At 46.1% G+C, this 22186-nt stretch overlaps 2 protein-coding genes across 2 annotated transcripts in view; both read right to left on the reverse strand.

Annotated features, from left to right (window-relative positions):
- Positions 1-22186, reverse strand: part of TXNDC17 (thioredoxin domain containing 17) — a 324677-nt gene that overhangs the window by 22918 nt on the left and 279573 nt on the right. The window lies entirely within an intron of this gene.
- LRRC75A (leucine rich repeat containing 75A) overlaps positions 1-22186 on the reverse strand; it is a 71219-nt gene that overhangs the window by 9343 nt on the left and 39690 nt on the right. The window contains 1 exon segment of the mRNA XM_060259183.1: positions 3954-4066. Within this exon segment, the coding sequence (XP_060115166.1) occupies positions 3954-4066 (113 nt within the window).

Here is a 22186-nt window from a genome sequence, read left to right on the forward strand (position 1 = left end):
ACCGGGTTTGATTCTCCACTCCTTCACTTACAGCTGCTGGAACGGCCTTAAGTCACCCATAGCTCTCATAAGAATTCTCCTTGAAAGGGCAGCTTCTGTGATAGCTCTCTCAGCCCCACCTACCTCACAGGGTGTCTGTTGTGGGGGAAGAAGTTATAAGAGATTGTAAGCCGCTCAAAGTCTCTGATTCAGAGAGAAGGGCGGTGTACAAATCTGCAGTTGTCTTCTTATCTAGGACTCTAGCCACTACACATGTTGGTTCTCACTGACACACATCATTCACAAGGAATCACATATTATATCTACAAATTGCCAGGACTGCTAATAGGTACCCTTGTTTTTGAACTAGGGCCTAGTCCAAAAAAAGCCCACAAGGCCTATAGCTACTAACTACATCTCTGAAAGGAAATAATTGAATAAAGCTTGTTAGGATTCAGGAAACACACACAGAAGAAGCTGCTAATTAAAAACGGGACTGGTGATTAAAAACAGGACAGCGCACTGCTAAACCTTTTAATTTATGCTTCAGAGGGTTCCTTGCATCTCTTCTGTTCTAAAAAGACTTCTTGCTGACACATCCGAGAAACTATAATTACATGCTAACAGAGTGACAAGCGGTGGCCATTTCCTTCTTTAGCTTGGGGGGAAAAAATCCTGACCTTCCATGATCCCTCAGCTTTGCTGGTCCAAAGATGGCTGAAGCTCTGCCGTGCTCCTTTGTCATTTATTAAATTAGCAGGAAATATTTTTGCCAGAGACAAAAGGGTGGCAAGAGGCCTGACACATTTGCTTATTTGGGCTGTGCCTCAAAGGGCATCCCAGTTTCCAGTTCAAAATGTAGGTGGGTGGGTGGAATGCTTGGAGGACGGTTAAATGTACCAGCTGACTGCAAGGCATCTGCAGAGGACTCATAGTCTGACGTGGACCGCCAGTGCCGATTTCCAAAACCTGACAGTACAGAGGCTCTGGCCTCGGCAAAAGCAGTCGTACCAAGCAGAAGAGGTAGAAAACATGATCTGATCTGTTGGATATGGCAGGTACACATGTGGTCATATAAAACCAGGCACTTTTATAGACTTTCCCCAGAAAGGGGCTACCTGGCGATCCTATGGGATTTTCAAGGCAAGAGGTTTCAGAGGCGGTTTCCCATTGCCTGCCTCTGGGTAGCAACCCTAGTATTCCTTGGTGGTCTCCCTTCCAAACACTTAGGGCCAATCCTGCTTAGCTTCTGAGATCTGATGAGATCGGGCTTGCCAGGGCTATCTGGATCAGGGCTGTTACCATTAAACCACCTGTCAAAGGAACCCAAAGCTGTGACCTGTTGCATCTCCTCACGCAGCAGTGTGAGGCAATGCAACTGGGAGTACAGCCCCAGGGACTCAAGGGGAGCAGAAAAGCTGCTCTTAGCAGAGTGGAATGTGGCTTCTCCAGCCACGCTTGTAGTGGCTCCAGTTCTATTTGGGAACAGGGCTGGCCCCCTCTCTGTGACCAATGAAAGCAAGTGTCTGGTATAACACACCGTGTTAAATGGTCATGGATTGATCTATTAGGCCATCCCCCAAAGACCCTTCAGCTTCCAAAGGAAGAGATGCTGTATTCATCACTTAATTCCAATGCAAATTTAATCTTTCATGCTTGTATGAAATACCACATGTACCCTAGGCTTGGCTACGCCAAGACACAAACATTGTTATAGAGCAGCAAAATTGCAACTGCCCCTTCAAGCGGCACTGAAGCTTTGGAGGCTGATCAAGTATTAACACGACTATGTATTGCATCTCACTGGGTTCTTGCTGCCTGAGCGTGAGACAGGCACTCCTTGTAAATCAGGATCCTGAAGCCTAGAAGAACTGGCCAACCAGGATGCTAGGCATGTAACAACAAGTAACAAGGAGATGCAAATGAAAGATTCTGGAGTGAGCCAATTGAAGTAACTGCAGCCGATTAAAGGGGGTGTGTTTAATTTAGCCACAGTATATATATTAAGTGAGTTGTCTGGGTTGTTTGTGACTGTTTCTTCTTGCAATAAAGTGTCCTTGGTTGATTCAGAGCTGGCTGAACTCACTTTATTTCACACACTGGCATCCAAAGTAGCATCAGACCCTTCTATGTCCATCAGTGGTCTTGGGAAGGGTGTATCTCTTTCTGCTCAGGACGGTGTTGTAACAAACAAAGGTTGCTAGTACCTCTCTTGGCACTCAGATACTCAGCTCCAAAAATAGTAAAGCTTTTTAAAAAGATCCACCGCATCTCATAAAGCCAAATGGATCATAAAACAATGTGCAAGCTTGTGAGTTTCCTGGAACTCTTCATCAGGCTGGATGTTCAATACAAAAAGGCGAGGCGGGATAAAAACAAGTTGATTCAAGGCCGGGTGGCAGAGCTTCGAGCCTGCAGTTGGTATCTCAACACGAACAACAGGAGCAGCTACAGACTAAATTAGATTAGTTTAGTTGGGCACAAAACAGGTTTTAAGTTGCATCGGGCTGCTGGAAAAAAGGAGAGAGAACAAACGGCACACCAGCTCTGCGGCTATGAAAGGCAGCAGCTGATGAAGCATCTTTCCAAAACAAAGTGGGACATGCAGGTCCCCCAGTGAAGGCAGAAAGTTTTTATTTTTTTTAAATGGCGCTTACAATGCAGAGTTTTAATTAAGAGGGAAGAGTCAACGGAAGCTAAATCGGGTAATATTATCCGCTGTGGTCGTCTTCAAACTTTCTAGGCGTACTGAGTATGGGACCCACTGAGCAGCAAGTATATCATTTACATGAGTAGTTAGATTTGAGTCCAGGAATGACCAATCTTAAGAGACCAACAAGAATTGCAGGGTACAAGGACTTAAAACCCACCAGAGCGTCCCCATACATGGATTGATGACCACTGACCTAATAGATGGAAGGTAAGCCATCCAAGTAAGCCAAATCCCATTTAAAAACCACTCTTTCTCAGCTGAAGCATCTTTCTCTTTGATAGCTAAAGTTGGTATTTCTCAAAAACAGACAAAGGTACCAAGTAGCTATACTGATCTACAGAGAACAGAATGCTGAAACTCACCCTGAAAGTTCCCTCTCACTTCACTACATGAACTTTTCTGGCTTACGATGTCTGTTATATTACTGATGAGACCTGTTGCCTCTCTAAGGTCTTGTCTTGTTTCTGCATGTTTTAATTTTTCTAAGTATGTGTAAGGGGGTTTTTCTGACAGACTGCTTACAGGGCTATGGAAGGCTCCAACCTGAAAAGGACTTGGGGGGGGGGGGACTTCTGGGAAGGCAGAATCCACTTTCTTCCTCTCTAGGACTACTGAAGTCACCATTCATTAAAATCATATCCTTTAGTTCTAAGGAGAGAAATTCCAAAAATTAAGAGTCATGCATTCATTTTGTTTTCCTGTACTGAACCCCGCCAGCTCGGTGAAAAGCTCTAGAGAACTCAAATGCTTGTATGCTATTTCGTGATGTTTTTTAATTGGTCCTAATAAAAAGGCATTACTGCAACTTTTGTTTTTGGAACAGATCATTAACAGCATCCCACGGACCCAAATCCCTCAGGCTTCTTTTCCTGATCCCCAAGTTCTTCTGAGTTGGAGTTACTCATCAGTTTTCCATTCTGACCTTTTCAACAAGCAACACGTACAGCCTGTGTAGGAGATCACAACACAAGCAGTTCGTTTACACACCAGAGTTTATATTATATCAGCTACCATGGTAAAGTGCACTTCCCATTGCACCTCTCCCCTCCCACACTTTATGCCAGATAGATTTTTAATAATCCTTCTTATACCTGGAGAAATTTCTTCAATTTTTAATGATGTATTTCTGTCTTAAAGTTTGTCTGAAAAGAAGACCAAGATCCTATAAAGCAATCCTATCAAGCAATGTTGTGTGGCTCTCTAAGCCCCCACCAGCACACAGAAGCCCCCCCAGGGCCTTACTCTCTGCAGTGTCACTCACCAGGCCTGCGGTTTCCTCTTCACGATGCCCTGGCGCCGCCACTGTGAGTGAGGGCTCAGGTGGTAGGTCAGCTGCCGGCAGAGCTTCTCCATGGCCCCAAGTGAATCCCCCTCCTGCAAAGGGGAAAAGGAGGGAAAGAGGAGTGTCTTGGTCATCACAGAGGGGGGAAAGCAAGAGCACGGCTAGGGCATCCAGTGGCATGGCTTCACGATAACAAAGGCTGTGAACAATGTTCCCTCTAAGCTTCAGAGTCTTGTGAGCAAAAATTCTACTTTGCAAGCTACTGACATTAAAGTTATCAAAGATTTCAGGTTTTCACGGCTGGTAACATCATTAGGGTTTGTAGAATCTTTCGGGATCAAGTGCCGTGTTCTACTGGAGAAAGTTTTCCTTCCAGACGTTTTGTTCTCAGCTGCGGAGAACATCCTCAGTGGCGTTGCAGCCGGAGCAGGCGCTCAGACCTTCTTGGCTGCTGTGCATTGAACTTGTATGTTGGTTCTAATACTTCAATGTGTCCAACATGCATTTCGTTCTCAATGCACAGCAGCCAAGAAGGTCTGAGCGCCTGCTCCGGCTGCAACGCCACTGAGGATGTTCTCCGCAGCTGAGAACAAAACGTCTGGAAGGAAAACTTTCTCCAGTAGAACATGGCACTTGATCCCGAAAGATTCTACAAACCCTAATGACATTAAAGTTGTGAGCTACGGGCATTAAAGCTGTGAGCTACTGCATAAATTAATGTGCTCTGGGGTCATCTTTCCTGAGCTAAGACAAAAATGCATAAACTGGAGGGTAAAAATCTGTGAGCTAGCTCACGCTAACTCAGCTTAGAGGGAACACTGGCTGTGAAACAGGTTGATTCCCATGACATATTAGGAGGAATTTTTTTTTGTAAATTTCATTTATAGTTCACTTTTCTCCCCAACAGGGACACCATCAAAGCAGCTGTGAAGGACAAAATTTGGGCCTTTGTCCTGCCAACAAAAGTCTGTATAGTCAAAGTGATGGTATTCCCAGTAGTAATGCATGGCTGTGAGAGTTGGAACATAACGAAGGCCGAGCGCAGAAGAATAGATGCTTTTGAGATGTGGTGCTGGAGAAGACTCTTGAGAGTCCCTTGGACTGTCACAAGAAGATCAAATCAGTCAGTCAGAAGGGAAATTAACCCTGACTGTTCCCTGGAAGGTCAGATGCTGAAGCTGAAGCTCAAATACTTTGGCCACCAAATGAGAAGGGAGCACTCACTGGAGAAGACCCTATTGCTGGGAAAGTCTGAAGGCAAAAGAAGGGGACGGCAAAAGATGAGCTGGCTGGACAGCGTTACTGATGTAAAACACAAATTTGAGCAGACTTTGGAGGAGGGTGGAAGACAGGAGGGCCTGGCGTGACTTGGTCCATGGGGTCGCAAAGAGTCGGACTCGACTGTGCAACTGAACAACAATAGCCTGTCAGGAGATTGGCAGCCCCTGGCCTGAAACCCCTCCCATCCGTGAAAGCAGAAAGCTGTATATCAGAGAATGGACTTTTCTGTGGTAGCTGCTGCTTTACCAATCAGGCAGGCAAGGTGAGGCGGTGCAGGGGGGTTTGGTGACGGTTCCTGCTTCAAGGACGTTCGCTTGCTAGAAAAGGGTTTGTAGCAGTTCTTTATTTAAAATTCCTGCTTGTTAGAAAAGTTATAACACCGATTGACTAACATACATGGGGAAATCAGTTGAGGGGCATTGATTTAGATATGTCAAAATAAGGGTGTCGATGCGGATTCTTATCTGGGAGAACTGGGTTTGATTCCCCACTCCTCCACTTGCACCTGCTAGCATGGCCTTGGGTCAGCCATAGCTCTGGCAGAGGTTGTCCTTGAAAGGGCAGCTGCTGTGAGAGCCCTCTCCAGCCCCACCCACCTCACAGGGTGTCTGTTGTGGGGGAGGAAGGTAAAGGAGATTGTGAGCCGCTCTGAGACTCTTCGGAGTGGAGGGCGGGATATAAATCCAATATCTTCTTCTTCTTCTTCTTCCCACTACAGGGGGCTCTCCTACCACAAAAAGCAGCCTACAACAACATTCTGCCTTCCTCCAAGTTACCCTAACAACAGCCTTGTGAGGAGGTTTAACCTGAGAGAGTGACTGGCCCAAGGTCATGCAGCAGCTTCCATGTCAGAGCAGGGATTTGAACCCTGGGTCTCCTAGCCTGACTCTCTAACCACTGCACCCTGCTGGCTCTCCTGGGCTAAACGGCCTAAGCAGTATCAAAACCTGACATGATAATGAAGCCAGGGGAGGTGCCCACTGAAGAGGAGATGCTGCCATAGACACAGAAACACCCAAAATCAAGCACAAACCCTTCTGCAGGCTGTTCAGAAATGCAACATGTTGTCTATTTCCCACTTGATGTTTCCAACAGTCACAAAAGTTTTGGAAGAGACCAGCAAGCCTTCATCTGCCAGACTCCCTATGCTTACTGCAACCATCAGCAGAGGCAGACTTTACCATCCTGGCAATGCATCGGCGAGGAGCAACCCCCCTCCCCGCCCCACACACACACAAGCATTCATTGTTTCAGGCAGTCTGTTCAGAAACAGGTACTGCAAACATTTGTAGTCTCACTGCCAATATGACATCTTAGTATCATGATAAGCGAAGCACACACAAAAAACCCAGAGTCACAGCAAAGAATGAGTCATCCACGGAGCCCCACTGACATTCGAGAGCGCAAAGACAACTTCCACTGTGACTTAACTCCAAGTCCCCAATCTGTGCGAACAGGAGAGGAGAACAAAGTCCAATTCCAGACTGCTCTTTGCAGGGGAGACCGATCATCTCACTATCTGTTTTTTAGACAGATAGCCAGACTATATCTAGACAGAGAGAGACCGGAAGAGAGAGTCTGCATAGATATATTCCTCCTGAGTGAGGAAGTGGGTTCTAGTTCACAAAAGCTGAGGTCACAATAAATCTAGCTGGGTAGCCGTGTTAGCCTAGTACCACCTTCAAGACTAACAATATCTGCTGCATGATATGCTCATCTGCTACCACAAACTTTGTTAGTCTTTAAGGTGCTACTGGACTCTTGCTCTTTTCTGTTGCCACAATAAACCTGTTTGTCTCCAAGGCATCCAAACACATGTCTGTTTAAAGCCACAGCAAATGGAAATAAGAAGCATTTTCAAGCAAATGTATTTAGGACTGAGAGGGAAGTGCAAAGCATGCTAGTTCAGAGCAGTTAAGCTTCAAGTCCAGTAGCACCTTAAAGACCAACCAGGTTTTAGAGAAACCCACTCTCACCAAGTATAGCAATAGGTAAAGGTAGTCCCCTGTGCAAGCACCAGTCGTTTCCAACTCTGGGGTGACGCTGCATCATGTTTTCACAGCAGACTTTTTTACGGGGTGGTTTGCCATTGCCTTAAGAGCCCCGTGGCGCAGAGTGTTAAAGCTGCAGTACTGCAGTCCTAAGCTCTGCTCACAACCTGAGTTCGATCCCCAGTAGTAGCTGGATTTTCAGGTAGCCAGCTCGAGGCTGACTCAGCCTTTCATCCTTCTGAGGTCGGTAAAATGAGTACCCAGCTTGCTGGGGGGAAAGTGTAGATGACTGGGGAAGGCAATGGCAAACCACCCTGTAAAAAGTCTGCTGTGAAAACATTGTGAAAGCAATGTCACCCCAGAGTCGGAAACGACTGATGCTTGCACAGGGGACCTTTCCTTTCCTAGCCATTGCCTTCCCCAGTCATCTGCACTTTACCCCCAGCAAGCTGGGTACTCATTTTACCGACCTCGGAAGGATGGAAGGCTGAGTCAACCTTGAGCCGGCTACTTGAACTCAGCTTCCGCTGGGATTGAACTCAGGTCGTGAGCAGAGAGCTCGGACTGCAGTACTGCAGCTTTACCACTCTGTGCCACAGGCTCCTTAAATATAGCTATAAATCCACAGTATTCCACTGTATTTCTCTTTTAGAATAGTGTATCAGAATAATGCTTTTTTTTAAATTGACAAACTCAAATAAAAGGATATTGGCTGTTTATCTCATCACATATACTAAACCCACTATACTTTAATGTATTCTTTTTTTTCTAATGGCAAACTAGAATGATGTTTATAACATATGTTACATTTTTAAAAAGTAAGATCGATGGTCAGGAACACTTCTGGGAAAGACATGTTCTCAATTTAACCCAGACTTGCAAGCAATAGAGTAATCAACAGACTCCATTTATTGCCTTATGACACTCTCACCATCATTCTCCCATTCTGACATGTTACTGTTTTATTGGCTTCCCACGCAAATGCTATCCAGACCAAATGTTCTTTCAATTTGTTAGTTTCACTATTTGCCCTTGGATTCTAACTTTGTGCCACTTTGCATTCTTACCCACTGCCCACCAGCTCTATGTAGCACTGCTCGCAGTACCTCATTGCATTGTCTAACGAAGTACACATGCATACAAAAGCTTACATTCTGAATACAACTCGGTTGCTCTTAAAGGTCCTACTGGACTCCTACTTTGTTCTGAGATTTTAGAACATAAGCTTTTGAAAGTCAAAGATCCCTTCACCAGACTTAAGTAGGAATGCAAACAGTGAGCTGCAACTATGGAGGCTGTTCCTGGCACAGAGTTTGCTTCCGCGATGAGATTTTGATTCCAAAGTGTGCCTGGAGATTGCCCCTCCTCCACAAGTGCCTGTCATGCTTACTGGCCTCTCTGGCTCAGACCCGGATGCCATCGCTCCCCACCCCAGCACAGGGCAGTGGCCTCGTTCTAATCAGATCAGCTGCTGCTTAACGTCTGTTTCCCACTGGGCACAGTCTGGGAATAAACGACCCTTGCTTCAGCTACCAGCGTCAAAGTTGACTGCCTTCCAAAACACGAGAAAAGCTCTGCTCGGTCTGCCAGATGCTAATTTCCCCTTCTCTAGCCCTTGCAATGCAATCTAGCTTCAGCATTATGCTGGAGAGAAAAGGGATGTTTAATCAGTTTTCAGCATTGGCAAGAACACACCCGAGACAGAACCCATCTGCCAAAGAAACCGAAGGCAGAACTCAGTTACTTTAATATTAAATAATAATAACATAATTTGATCCCATCTTGCTCAGTGATAGTGAAGACAGTTTGTTCCATTAACTCTGCCACACAAAACACACAGCTAAGGTGCCGAGATGGAGTTGAGCCAAAACCTAATGGATGGGGCATTTTGAACTCATCCTGGATCTCCCATACAGCAGCTTGGCTTCCACATCCATTTACATCTCTAAGGAAAACAGGAGGCTAGAATGGTGGCGGCAGAAGTGGGATCTCTTTGGAGGTGAGGTGCCATAGCCACCAACCCACTCAGTGAGTCAGTTTTTGCTCATACTTGAGTTCTGGCTGGTGTTTAAGAAGGAAACTGGAGTATTCTGTTGCACCTGCTTTTGCTTGCATTGTATATCATTGTTTGCCTGTTTTGAAACTTCACAATTTGCCTTTCTACATGAAATTCTCAAGGCAGAGGCATAAAAGGAAAGAACATTCTACCAACATCATAGAAAAAGAAAAATAAGCAGGGAACTACACAGTTACCAAGCAAATCCAAGGTGTTTCTCTAAATGGGATAGTCATCATAGCAAATACCAAGACCGTAGTTTGGGGACTGGCTATTGAGTATGACTGCTCTGCAGTGCCCAACAGCACACAATGTCGAGGAATAGGAAACACCTGCCGGCAGGTGCTTATGCCACACTGGAGCTGAACTGCAAAGCTTGATCAGGCAGGCTTTTAAGTAACCAGCAAGGTTATCTTTTACCAGGCTCTTAAGTAACCAGCCAGGCGTACCTCTTAAATGAAAATCAGTGTCATGAATAGCCCAACGGGGGAAGCTAAGCAGGGTTGGCCATGGCCAGTTCCTGATGGGAGACCATCAAAGAAGACCAGGTTTGCTATGCAGAGAAAGGCAATGGCAAACCATCCTTTACCTTGAGAGCCAGTTTGGTGTGGTGGTTAAGTGTGCGGACTCTTATTTGGAAGAACCAGGTTTGATTCCCCACTCCTCCACTTGCACCTGCTGGAATGGCCTCAGGTCAGCCATAGCTCTCGCAGGAGTTGTCCTTGAGAGGGAAGCTGCTGTGAGGGATCTCTCAGCCCCACCTACCTTGCAGGGTGTCTGTTGTGGGGGAAGAAGATAAAGGAGATTGTAAGCCGCTCTGAGTCTCCGATTCAGAGAGAAGGGAAGGGTATAAATCTGTGGTCTTCTTCAGTCTTCTTCTTCTACTCTGAAAACTTTACAAGGTTGCCATAAGTCACTTCAATTTTAATTGTACCTTGACAGCCCAGAGTGGGCAGAAGAGGAAACGGGGGTGCCAGGCATCCCCAGTCTGTTACTGATGTGAGCCTCAGCTGACTTTGCCCCTGGGGTTTAGCAAGCAAAGATGCTGTACCTGCCTCTTCCAAGCTGCTTTCTCCACCCCACCCCTACGTTGTGATATTTGCTGTGGGTCTTGCTGGTCCCTGGGAATTGCAAATGCTAGCCAGACCCCAACTGTTTTGCTTGGCACCCTGGGCCACATCTCCACCCAGGCAAGCCAGCAGTGGAGAAGAAAACAACAGGCATGGTTTATGCCCATAGAATCATAGAGTTGGGAGGTACCCCCAGGGTCATCTAGTCCAACCCCCTGCACAATATAGGAAATTCACAAATACCTCCCCTATTGTTGCCTCCGAGACCTGCACAGCTATCAGCTGACTCCAAGGCAAATCAATGAGATGTTGGCAATGCCCTGAAGGCTTGACTTACTACAAATATGTCTCCAAGTTCAACCTTCATCCCCATGACCTCCACTGCACCATTTTATGTCTCCCCATGTAGATGCTGCATTCTCTTTTTTGGCACTTGGGAGCCAAAGGGTTGCTTATAGGGCCAGCTTATCCATTAGGCACAGTACCTAGGACCCACAATACTTTAGGAGCCCACAAAAATGTTTTAAACTTTGCCTAAAACAGAAAAAAATGAAGTATTTAAAGTTCTCTCAAAAATAATTTTTAATATTGCTACTATGATGATAAAAGGCAAAGCCAAAAATGTGTAGGGCCCATGGAAGTCATAACGTGGCCCTGCTTGTTTACCCTCACTTAGAATCTGCTGCCATCCCTAAAGGAGGACAGTCTTGATTCAGAAACCAAATATTCCCTTTTCTTGGAAAGCACTGCTTGGCTCTCTATTGCTGAGTGGACATTTGTTCTCTGTTTCCAGCAACACTAACTCTGCCCTCCGACTTGAGATGGCTGGCTAGGGTCACTGTGCTCCCACATTCCCTCGCATCATTGTTCAGTCACATGTTCTAGGAACACATTCTATGTCCCACAACAAACTCACAAGTTCATAGATCATCGAGCTGTACTGAAACCAGCGCCTGGTCAGCATGCACCAAGCAGCATGCACCAGTTTGGTGTAGATGTTAAGTGTGTGGACTCTTATCTGGGAGAACCAGGTTTGATTCCTCGCTCTTCCACTTTCAGCTGCTAGAATGGCCTTGGGTCAGCCACAGCTCTCTCAAGTGTTGTCCTTGAAAGGGCAGCTTCTGGGAAAGCTCTCTCAGCCCCACCCACCTCACAGGGTGTCTGTTGTGGGGAAAATAGATAAAGGAGATTGTGACCCACTCAAGAGTCTCTGATTCAGAGAGAAGAGTGGGGTATAAATCTGCACTTCTTCTAAACAGGCTCAAACATGGAGTCTCCAAATCCGCTGCAGTTTCTTGACCCAAAGAATGAGATGGGCTTCAAGCAGAGGCTTGTGACCTGCCCCTGCTGGGGAGTCTGAGGTAGCTTCCCTGTGTGATTTCCCCCACCTCCTGACACTTAGGGAAATGACTAATTGCTCAGTGTGGCTCAGCCCCCTACTGAATTCCAGCATGAATTCTTTATCAGGCCTCATGTAATATTCACTGCGACCTATTTTACACAACATATGGACCCAATAGGTGCAGCACTTAGACAGCAAACAGGAAGAAACTGTGTTTTGTACTCCCTGTAAGGAACAGCGTAGGCTCTGGAATAAAGGGCAGGGTGCTTTGACACCATTACAATAGCCTTTTTAAGTTCCATATGGTTCTCTCCACAAACCTAACCTCAACAACCCAGCCTCTTTATTTGAAGAACTAAAGGCAAATGCACACAACCAATATATAAGGAGCAGTCATACACACTTCTGAACTATTTTCTCCTCGAGTGTAGGTGAGACTGTGGCAGACTCTCTGTTTAAATAGGGAAGCATCTGTGGTAGAGGTAGGAATGAATTCTCCAGCACAGTAATTTGATTCTGCTGCCTGGTTTAAACCTGCTGCATCACAGATTCTCTAGTGTGAACTGTCAGTGCCTAGCAAAAAAAAAAAAGATTTGGAATTCCTTTACAACCTTGTTTCTCCCCTGCCTGCACAACCATGCGTGCAACCTTCTTCCTCAAGTTTCCTAAGAAACACCACCAACAACAAGAAACCCAGATTCACTCCCCACTTGGCTACAAAGATGGAGAGGGGGGCGTTTCTTGGGCAAGATTTTTAGCTTACAATTTCAGCCAACCTTGCAGGGTCGTTGGGTGACTAATCTGTTACTCAGCGCTCTTTGGAGAAAGGGAGAACTGCACGTAATATATTAGTAACACAAAGCAACAAGGGCTGCGGCATTTTCGTGGCACCATCCATTGGAGAGCTCAAAGGGTAACTGTATCTGCAAACTCAACTGTGAAGAATTTGCCTCCTAAAAGCTCCAGCAGCTCGAAAGCCGCGCACTCACCCACAGAGCAAATGGCAACACTGGCTGATATCTGCTATAACTCGTTGTAAACAAGATCACAGCTGAGCGGATGTATTGGGCCCAGCAGACAAAGCCCCCTTGCCCCAGTAGTTATGGGTCATCATGCATGCGATTCCGCATTGCAGCATTGCTAGTTACGTGAACAAAAGTACAGGGAGCTACAAAATGTGCCAGGTGTACAGGCAAACGTGTACGGTGGCAAACAAACAAACAATGCTTTCTGCAAAAATGGGCAAGAACTATTGTCGCACCGAAAGGCGCTGCTGATAAATGGTATAAGGCGAAGGCTGAATAGGTGGGAAAAGCATTTTGACCAGTGAATTCCACAGGCACCTTCATGAAATATTATTTCGTAGAATTTGGGATAGGGGATTTTCTTTGGATATTTATAGTCTGTTTTTCTCCCCAAGGGGGAGCCAGGCTGGCTCACACCACATCATTATGCTCCCATCCATTTTGCTTTCACAACAACCCAGTGTGGTAGGCACTGTTCCTTCAAAACTGAGTTAGTGTGAGCTAGTTCACAGTTTTCTAGCCCCTGGCTCACTTGTATTTTTGTCTTAGCTCAGGAAAAATGGCCCCAGAGCAAACTAATTTATGCAGCAGCTCACAATTATAATTCCAGTAATTCACAAAGCAGAGTTTCTGCTCACAAGACTACACATCTTAGAGAGAACATTGTTGGAAGGTTAGGCTGAGAGAAAGTGATTGACTCACCGTCACTCAGTGAGCTTCCAAGGCAGAGGGGGGGATTTGAACCTTCATTTCCCAGTTTGTAGTCCAATACACTGACCCACAACCAGGCCTCATTTTGGACAGGAGCAGAGCTCCAGAATCTCTAAATTTTATTGTGCTCTTTCTTCTTAACCCCGCCCCTCCCCCAATAATTGCTTCTGGGCTCTAATGTTCAAACCCCCTGTGAGAATTTTGCTGAACTTTAAGATTTGACAAACTTTCTAATATTTCTACCCACAAAACATGGGAAAATAACCAAAACATATAAAGCAGACAGATGGAAATCTTCATTATTAATAATAATAATATTAATAAATTTATTCTTATATCCCGCCCTCCCCCGCCGAAGCGGGCTCAGGGTGGCTCACATGACATGGTTTACACCATGATTACACTAAAATCCATCAATACATTAAAAACAATTAAATTAGTTAAATACAATTCAGATTAAGTTAAATAACAATTAAAATTTCATCAAGTATAAATTAAAGTGCCACAGTTCAGAATGCGTATAGGATGGCTAGGTGTCATCTCTGGGTGCCATCTTAAATGCGAGTTGACAGAGGGTGGTTTTGCAAGCCTTGCAGAATTGATTTAGGTCTTGCAGGGCTCGCACCTCCTCTGGTAGTTGGTTCCACCATCATGCCCCTGTGGCCACATAGAAGAAAGTAATTTAAACAGTATGATGGGAGTAAGGTTTTATTACGACAATTATAATTCAAGATGCATTTTAAGGTCGATGCTGAGCTGATATAATTAAGTACACCTTCCAGTGATGTCAGGGGTGTGTGGCATATGCACATGAGTTATGCAAATGAATGTGCTAATGAGCTCCGGCACCTCTTTTTCTACAAAAAGACCCCTGCCCCTGACATCACAATGGGTCCTGAAGTTGAAGAAGCAAAATTATCTCCGCTGGGGAGGCCTGACAGAAACTACCTGCTCAGATGACTCATGACCACCTTGGGCCCCCAGACTAGGGTTGCCAGCTCTGGATTGAGAGATACACAGAGATTTTGGGGGTGGAGCCTGAAGAGAGCAGGGTTTGAGGAGGAATTTCATGATATAGAGTCTACCTTCCAAAGCAGCCATTGCCTCCTGTCGCCTGGAGATCAGTTGGAACAACAGATCTCCAGTCACAACCTGGAGGTTGGCAACCCTACCCCCAGACAATCCCGCTACTCCCCCCATATATCACACACACCCCATCCTACCTTCTTGGCTGCCCTGGTTGGCCTTTATGACTAGTAGAGCACCTGGTACATTTTCCCACTGCTATGTACTTTCCTTCTGTGGTTCTCAAATTAAAAGCTACGTGGCGCAGCTAATTCAAACAGTAGCCGAATGTAATGCAGTGCACCTATGGGCAAGAACAAACAGCTGGAGACTAATTATCAGCTCCACATTAATTGGGAGAACATGTGAGGGAGTTCAGCATTCCTCTCCTCTAACATCTTATCGTTGGGGCACAGAGAGAGCCCATGCTCTGTTTGTCACTGGCAGATGGCAGCCGATTGTCATGCACAAGCGCAACTGTATCAGCAAAAACAGCTCATGCCGCAGCAGAGGCCAAGTGAGCAACACATCACAATGTGTTAATTAGCAATGCGGAACCGAGAAAAAGATGCGGGGGAGAGAAGAATGTAGCAGACACAGCCCACTAAAATAAAGCCATGCGCGTTCCTTGGGGGAACAAAGTAGAGTATGAAGTTTGTAGAACCACAACAGGCTAAGCTAAAAAAGAATGGGCATTCTACCTGGCAAGGAGTTCTGTACAGATTTTTAACCTCCCCTTCTTCCAAGGAGCCGCCTGAATAGTCTTGACTAGCCTGAGTTTGTCGGAAGGCGGAAGCTAAGCAGGGTCAACCATGGTTAGTATTTGGATGGGAGACCAAGGTTGGGAGTGTCAGGGTCAACCACGGTTAGTATTTGGATGGGAGACCATGGTTCAGAATGTCAGGGTCAACCATGGTTAGTACCTGGATGGGAGACCATGGTTGGGAGTGTCAGGATCAACCATGGTTAGTACCTGGATGGGAGACCATGGTTCAGAATGTCAGGGTCAACCATGGTTAGTACCTGGATGGGAGACCATGGTTCAGAGTGTCAGAGTCAACCATGGTTAGTACCTGGATGGGAGATCATGGTTGGGAGTGTCAGGATCAACCATGGTTAGTACCTGGATGGGAGACCATGGTTCAGAATGTCAGGGTCAACCATGGTTAGTACCTGGATGGGAGACCATGGTTCAGAGTGTCAGAGTCAACCATGTTTAGTACCTGGATGGGAGACCACAGTTGGGAGTGTCAGGATCAACCATGGTTAGTACCTGGTTTGGTGACCACAGTTGAAAGTGTCAGGGTCAACCATGTTTAGTTCCTGGATGGGAAACCACGATTGGGAGTGTCAGGGTCAACCACAGTTAGTACATGGATGGGAGACCACACTGGAAGTGACAGGGTTGTTGGCAGAGTAATTAACACAGCAAGAGTGCACAACCTGATTAAAGAGTAGATAAAGATTTATTTAGGAACCAAAATATTTGATAGGAAAGAGGAGAGACAAAGATAGTTCCTAAATATATCCCTAGCTGAGAGAGAGGATAAGACTGAGTGTGGCACTTCTGAGAAGAAGGGGGAAACTGCCCTAAGAGTACCAATTTGGAGACAGACAAGAAATGACACTTAACAGGAGAGAGAAGGTGCTATCCTCACTATCCTATTGTCTTCTTGCTACCCCCTTCAGGGTCTTCTTTTATGCCAGACATCTTCTTTTCCAACAAGGGTCAACCACGGTTAGTACTTGGGTGGGAAACCGCCAAGGAAACCAGGGTTGCTATGAAGAGGAAAGCCCTTGCAAACCACCCCTGCTTGGGGTTTGAGCCAGTTTGGTGTAGTGGTTAAGTGTGCGGACTCTTATCTGGAAGAACCAGGTTTGATTCCCCACTCCTCCACTTGCACCTGCTGGAATGGTCTTGGGTCAGCCATAGCTCTGGCAGAGGTTGTCCTTGAAAGGGCAGCCGTTGTGAGAGCCCTCTCCAGCCCCACCCACCTCACAGGGTGTCTGTTGTGGGGGAGGAAGATAAAGGAGATTGTGAGCCGCTCTGAGACTCTTTGGAGTGTAGGGCGGGATATAAATCCAATATCATCTTCTTCTTCTTTGCTCATCTCTTAGCATTGAAAACCCCATGAGGGATCACTCACTGTATGTCACTTGCAACTTAATGGCACTTATTATTACTATTCCCCAGGGAAGCTCAGAACACCACATATGATTCTCCCTCTCCTCATTTTACTTCTGAATTTACCATGAGATCTCCAGGATCCTAGCTTGACATTCCTCACTAGAACAAAGCTGGAGTCCAGTAGAACCTTTAAGACCAACAAAGTTTTATTCAGAATGTAAGCTTTCATGTGCATGCACACTTCTTCAGACAAGGTACCTCATTCCTCATCTGAAGAAGTGTGCATGCACACGAAAGCTTACATTCCGAGTAAAACTTTGTTGGTCTTAAAGGTGCTTCTGGACTCCTACTTGGTTCTATTGCTTCAGACCAACACAGCTGCCCACCTGGATCTATTCCTCACTAGAGTTTTTAATCTTATTTCGCCTTCCAATTAATTGTGCAATCAAATCCCGGGTTGTGTGGAATGCACAAACTAGTTCACTAAAGGTATTTGCACTCAGACAATCACAGCAAATGGAAGCCTGATTGAGTCGGGAAGTGGTCAATTGAATTCTATGTGCCAGAGAAAGAAAGAGTCTAGAGGGGCAAAGGCTGTGTGTGGGCATGGCAACACACTGAATTCATGCCCACCTGGAGTTTAATTGCAGCATGTCACAAAATCTAAATCCCCCTTCAGACTTCTTCTATTTAAATACCCTGATCACTCACCTGAAAGGAACACTAGGTTTTTTTCCCACAGGAATGCCATCCAGAAAAATAGGGCATGGGCTTAAATTTGCAAGCAAGCTCCAGGTACATGCTGTAATAAAAGAACTCTCTTTGTATAATCTTTTTCTAGAGAGATCATCTTATAATCAGGGTCATCTTCCTTTCCAGGAAATACAGCAATTAATCATGGCAAAATGATCTGGGCCCCAGGTTATCTTGTTCTCATATAAGCCTACATGTCTGCCTGCCAAGAGTTACTCTTCTCTGGGTTTCCCCACCAACTGAGAAGACAGGTAGAAAGCAGGGACCAGGACTTTTCTGGCATCACATCTTCAGGATATCCCATCCCAAACATGTCACCTGGCTCTTCTCTGCTGGCATTTGGAGCCTGGCAAAGGTGTGAATTTGGTTTCCCTCTTTTTACTTGCTTCTCCTCCTTCCAATCTGTTGTATCTGTATTTTGTGTTATTTGACTCATTTTTAAATTCTTTGGTTAGTTATAAGCAAAGTTCTTTTTTAAAAAAAGAAACAGCCAAGTTTTTAAAAAGCAGAATATGCATGCTGTTAAAATAAAGAAGGCTCTGGCTTTTGAGATCATTGTGAGGGAGATCATTGTTATGACATGGTGAGTGTGGAGGCCAGATATTATCACAATCTCCAGAAGGTGCCGTTCTGTATTTCACGGAGCCCACCTAAGTAATTTCAGGCTCTTATTTTATGCTCAGAATCTGAATTCTGACTTTCATAGCAGACGGAAATTATGAATAGTGACAAACTGTTCTGTACTGAGCTTTCCTTTGAAGTTTCAAGCACTTAACCATCAAGTATACGGCCCTGTTCCTGGGCACACAGAGACCAAGGCACACAGAAGCCCTGAATGCAAACACAACCATTGTATTTTCTGCTGTACTGAATTAAAATCTGGTTAACTGCAGCTTGATACAAGCAAAGAGTTATCGGACTAAGTAAACAAGGAAGATGAACCATTTTCTAAGGGAACAAAATATTGTTCAATATTTAAGAAACTGCATGTGATGTTTGTTTAGCTGTAACGCCGCACAAGCAATTAGTATGCATTTTTTGTTATGAAACTGCCAGAATTTAATCAGTGACTTCAGTTCCATTCCATCCAGGCGTAACCGTGTACAGAATAGAATTGTCTTTTTAGAACCGTGACAAGAACAGCTGCGTTGTCACTAGGGACTGATACGGCGAATGGGGCGCTGATCCTGTCCTGTGGACTTCGTACCTCTATTCTTTGCATTGTGCGTCCTTTTGCCAACTTAAAAAAACCCTCAAACCTCTCTTTCTTTGTTGATGTATATCTGTATCTGCTAACTGAGAATATGGCATCTTATTCATCTGCAAAAGCAGGGCTCTAGACCCTCAAAAGCTTCTGCCCTGATACAACTGTACATCTTTAAAGGGCCACAAGACCCAAGTTTGAACCATGGGAGTTCAACTGCCTTGCTTTAATCTGAATGCTGATGATGGATCCTGTATATTTATTTATTTACTTGGTTTCATTCCCCCCTTCTCCCCAACAGGGACCCAAAGCAGCCTACGTTGTTCCCCTCTCCTCCATTTTGCTCTCACAAAAACCCAAAGCGTGACTGGCCCAAGGTCACCAGGGCCGTAGCCAAGATTTTAAAAGTCAGGGGGCTTTTTTAAAAGTCAGGGAGCATCCTTTCCCATCCACTTCTGGGTCGGCACAAAAACTGGAGGCAGATAACCCTAAAACTTTGGGGTCAAGAAGGAGCTGCACATTGCATGCAAACAGCAGGATTTCCTTCCACCTCCCTCTCCCCATCCCGGCAGCTCTATCTGTTCCCCTCCCCTCCCCACCCCAACCCATTCCCTCTTCTCCAACTGCTGCTTTTGCTGCTGCAGTGCACTGTGCTCTCCCGGCTCCAGGCCCTAGCTGGAAGTCAGGGGGCAGTGCCCCCACAGGCCCCCCTGTGACTACGGGTCTGAAGGTCACCCAGCAAGATTCGAATCAGGGTCTCCTAAATCCTAGCCTGACACTTTAATCACTACACCACGCTGGCTGAATTAATAGGCTGAATTAAAGCCCAGAAATGTTAGAATACCCACAGCTTTGCCTGCAGCCACTGAGGAAGGAAAAAAAAAAACAGGCACTGAGACTTAGAACAAATTACCTGCTCCCGTCCTTGGCATTATCCAAGGCTTCCCACCCACACAGCAGCAGACTGCATCTTGCCTCCCAAAATCTCTCGCAGCATCCTTTGACAGAGGCAGCAACGTCATGCTCTGCCAAATCTCAAAAAGCCGTCTGCAGACGCACAATGTTTTTAAGAGCTTTGCCAAGCCGAACAGACACACGTACAAGCACCAGCCCGGAAACAGGATCTGTGGCTGCGACACACCAGCACCCACAAGTTCCACTGCTATAATGGGAAAAGCCAAAAGTGCCACAGTTGGAAGGGAGCAACTATTGCCCCCAAAGAGCCTCATCCTGCCTATGTCCTCAAAAGTAGGAGAGGAGAAAGGAAGCCTTGGAAAAAGAGATGACTGCTCTTGCATAAAGGACTTGAAAGAGAATTAGAGCAAGGGTGGCCAAACTGTGGCTTGCGAGCCACATGTGGCTCTTTCACACATATTGTGAGGCTCTTGAAACCCCAACCACCCCATCAGCTGGCTTGGAGAATGCATTTAAAGTTGCTTTCTTTCCACCTCCCTCCCACATCTATTTTCCTTCCTTCCTTCCCCACCTGCCTGCCTACCCTCAAACATCTGATGTTTATTCTATGTGGCTATGATGTTAAGCAAGTTTGGCCACCCCTGGATTAGAGAAATCCTGGGGATTTTTTTGCAATGACTCGTCACTGCTGGCTAAACCTCTCTGTTGAGGCAGGACCCAGAATAGAGGTACTGGCACCTCTCCTTGAGAGATTTCATCTGTCTGGTTGCTGCTGGACCAGCAGGTGAGACAGACCTTTACTCACCTTTACCACTTGGTGTGTGGGGGGGGGGAAGCTAGCCATTTAGGAAAACAACAGCAAGCATTGTGTTGGTTCCCACACCAGCTTCGCTCTTTGCTCTTAACAGAAATAAAAAGAATGAAGGAAAGAATGTGCGCACTCCTTCAAAGCCAGGTAGAACAAGACTCTGGCCACAGGCGTCATCTCCAGCTCACATATATGTCTCATGCTGCGCTGTTAAGGCTGCAGCTACAGCAGTGGATTGCTGTGGAGGGGACTTTGGGAAGGATGCAGAGGAAAAGGCAGACGTGCCTCGTGGGCAGATCCAAAGATAGCACAACAGATAGCTCCATGGAGGAACCCTCCTAGGGCTGATGGTCAGAGGACACTGGCCTTCAGCCAGGAGTGCCTGGATCCATCCACCCACACACAACCTACGCCTTGGGCAGGTAGAAGAAATTTGTGTCAAAGCACTGGCAACTAGCCTGAAGTGATGGCAGCAATGGAAAGGGCCCCAGCTCCATCAGCCCACTCCTCCCCATTGGTCCATGACTGTTCTTCATTTCATTCCAGCCCAACACAAAGGATCCAAGGAAGGTAACAAGCATTACAGGGAAGACAGGAATTAAAATGTAGATGTGAAGAAGTTGCCCTCCAACTGGACAGGAAGGAAAGGCCCTGGAGGAAGACAAGAGACAATGGGGCAGAGACCTACCCAAATGGTCCATCTGGCTGAGGCTGTAGCATAGAGGGAAGTAACATCCAGGGAGGCTTTGACCTCCACATCCTGTTTGTTGGCCCTCCAGGGTCGCTCTGCAAAACAGGATGCTGGACTACATGGACCGCTGGTCTGACCCAGCAGGCCTGCTCTGAGGCTCTCAAGCACACGGTTAAAGGGCTTGCTTCCGGCGGCAAAGGCCCCAGCTGAGAGAGGCATCTCTTTTGCAATCACAGCAGACTTCCCTGCCCAGGATTCCCATGACGTCTGGACACATACCAACAACAGCTGGCGAATTACAAAAGGAAGGAGGAGGCCTGCAAAGCTGGTCTCAAGAGACAAGGGGAGCAGAGCCAACCCTACCCAAGATGCACTGCAGGCATTGCCAAGGGTGGCATATCTCCAGGGGCTACAAACTAATCAGAAAAAAAAAACACTTTCTTCTGATTCCATACACGTGAACGGAGCAAGGGAAAGAGTTGCAACTGGGGATAGGCTGGAGGGAAAACCTCAGTCTCCCCACACCCTGCACAGAAAACTAAAGGAGGGCACACAACATGCCTTTTTTCCCCCTAGAGGGCAGCAACCCCCCCCCCCCCTTGTGCCTGCCTTGCATAGCCAAATTGTTTATTAGAGGAGAAGCACATTTGCAGTCAAGGAGACTTGGCAGAGAGACAGCTGAGAAAACAGGCCACAGTGTGAGCACAACTTGGACCTTGAAGACGCCGCCGAGGAATGGGGCTGGCTCTGGTTGGAGGTGCCGTGTGCAAATCCATGGAACAGTGCAACTAGGTTAGCCTCTGGGCTTTTTAAAAAAAATAAAGCCAAATCAAACTGAATTCTGTGGACAGCAAAAAGTACACAAACTTATAGAAGTGCTCTCACTATGAGGAGTTTATCCTGCTTTTACTAAACACACAGGGAGGGTTAAAACCCAAGCAGCCCCAGAGAAATGCAAATTCTACTACAGCCCTCTGTGGGTATCATCCACTTTCTTTGCTTTTTCTGACTACTGCTGGTTCAGCTGTTTATGAACCACTTTATGGCTGATTTTTACTGTTGGTTTTTATGCTTTTATGTCTTACGCATGCATTGATTGCTTTTTTAGCTTTTATTAGTCACTTCTAGTATGATGCTGGAGAAGCCACCTATAAATCTTCTAAATGGGTTTT

This window comes from Heteronotia binoei, chromosome 18, assembly GCF_032191835.1.
Source record: "Heteronotia binoei isolate CCM8104 ecotype False Entrance Well chromosome 18, APGP_CSIRO_Hbin_v1, whole genome shotgun sequence".
Taxonomy (NCBI): domain Eukaryota; kingdom Metazoa; phylum Chordata; class Lepidosauria; order Squamata; family Gekkonidae; genus Heteronotia; species Heteronotia binoei.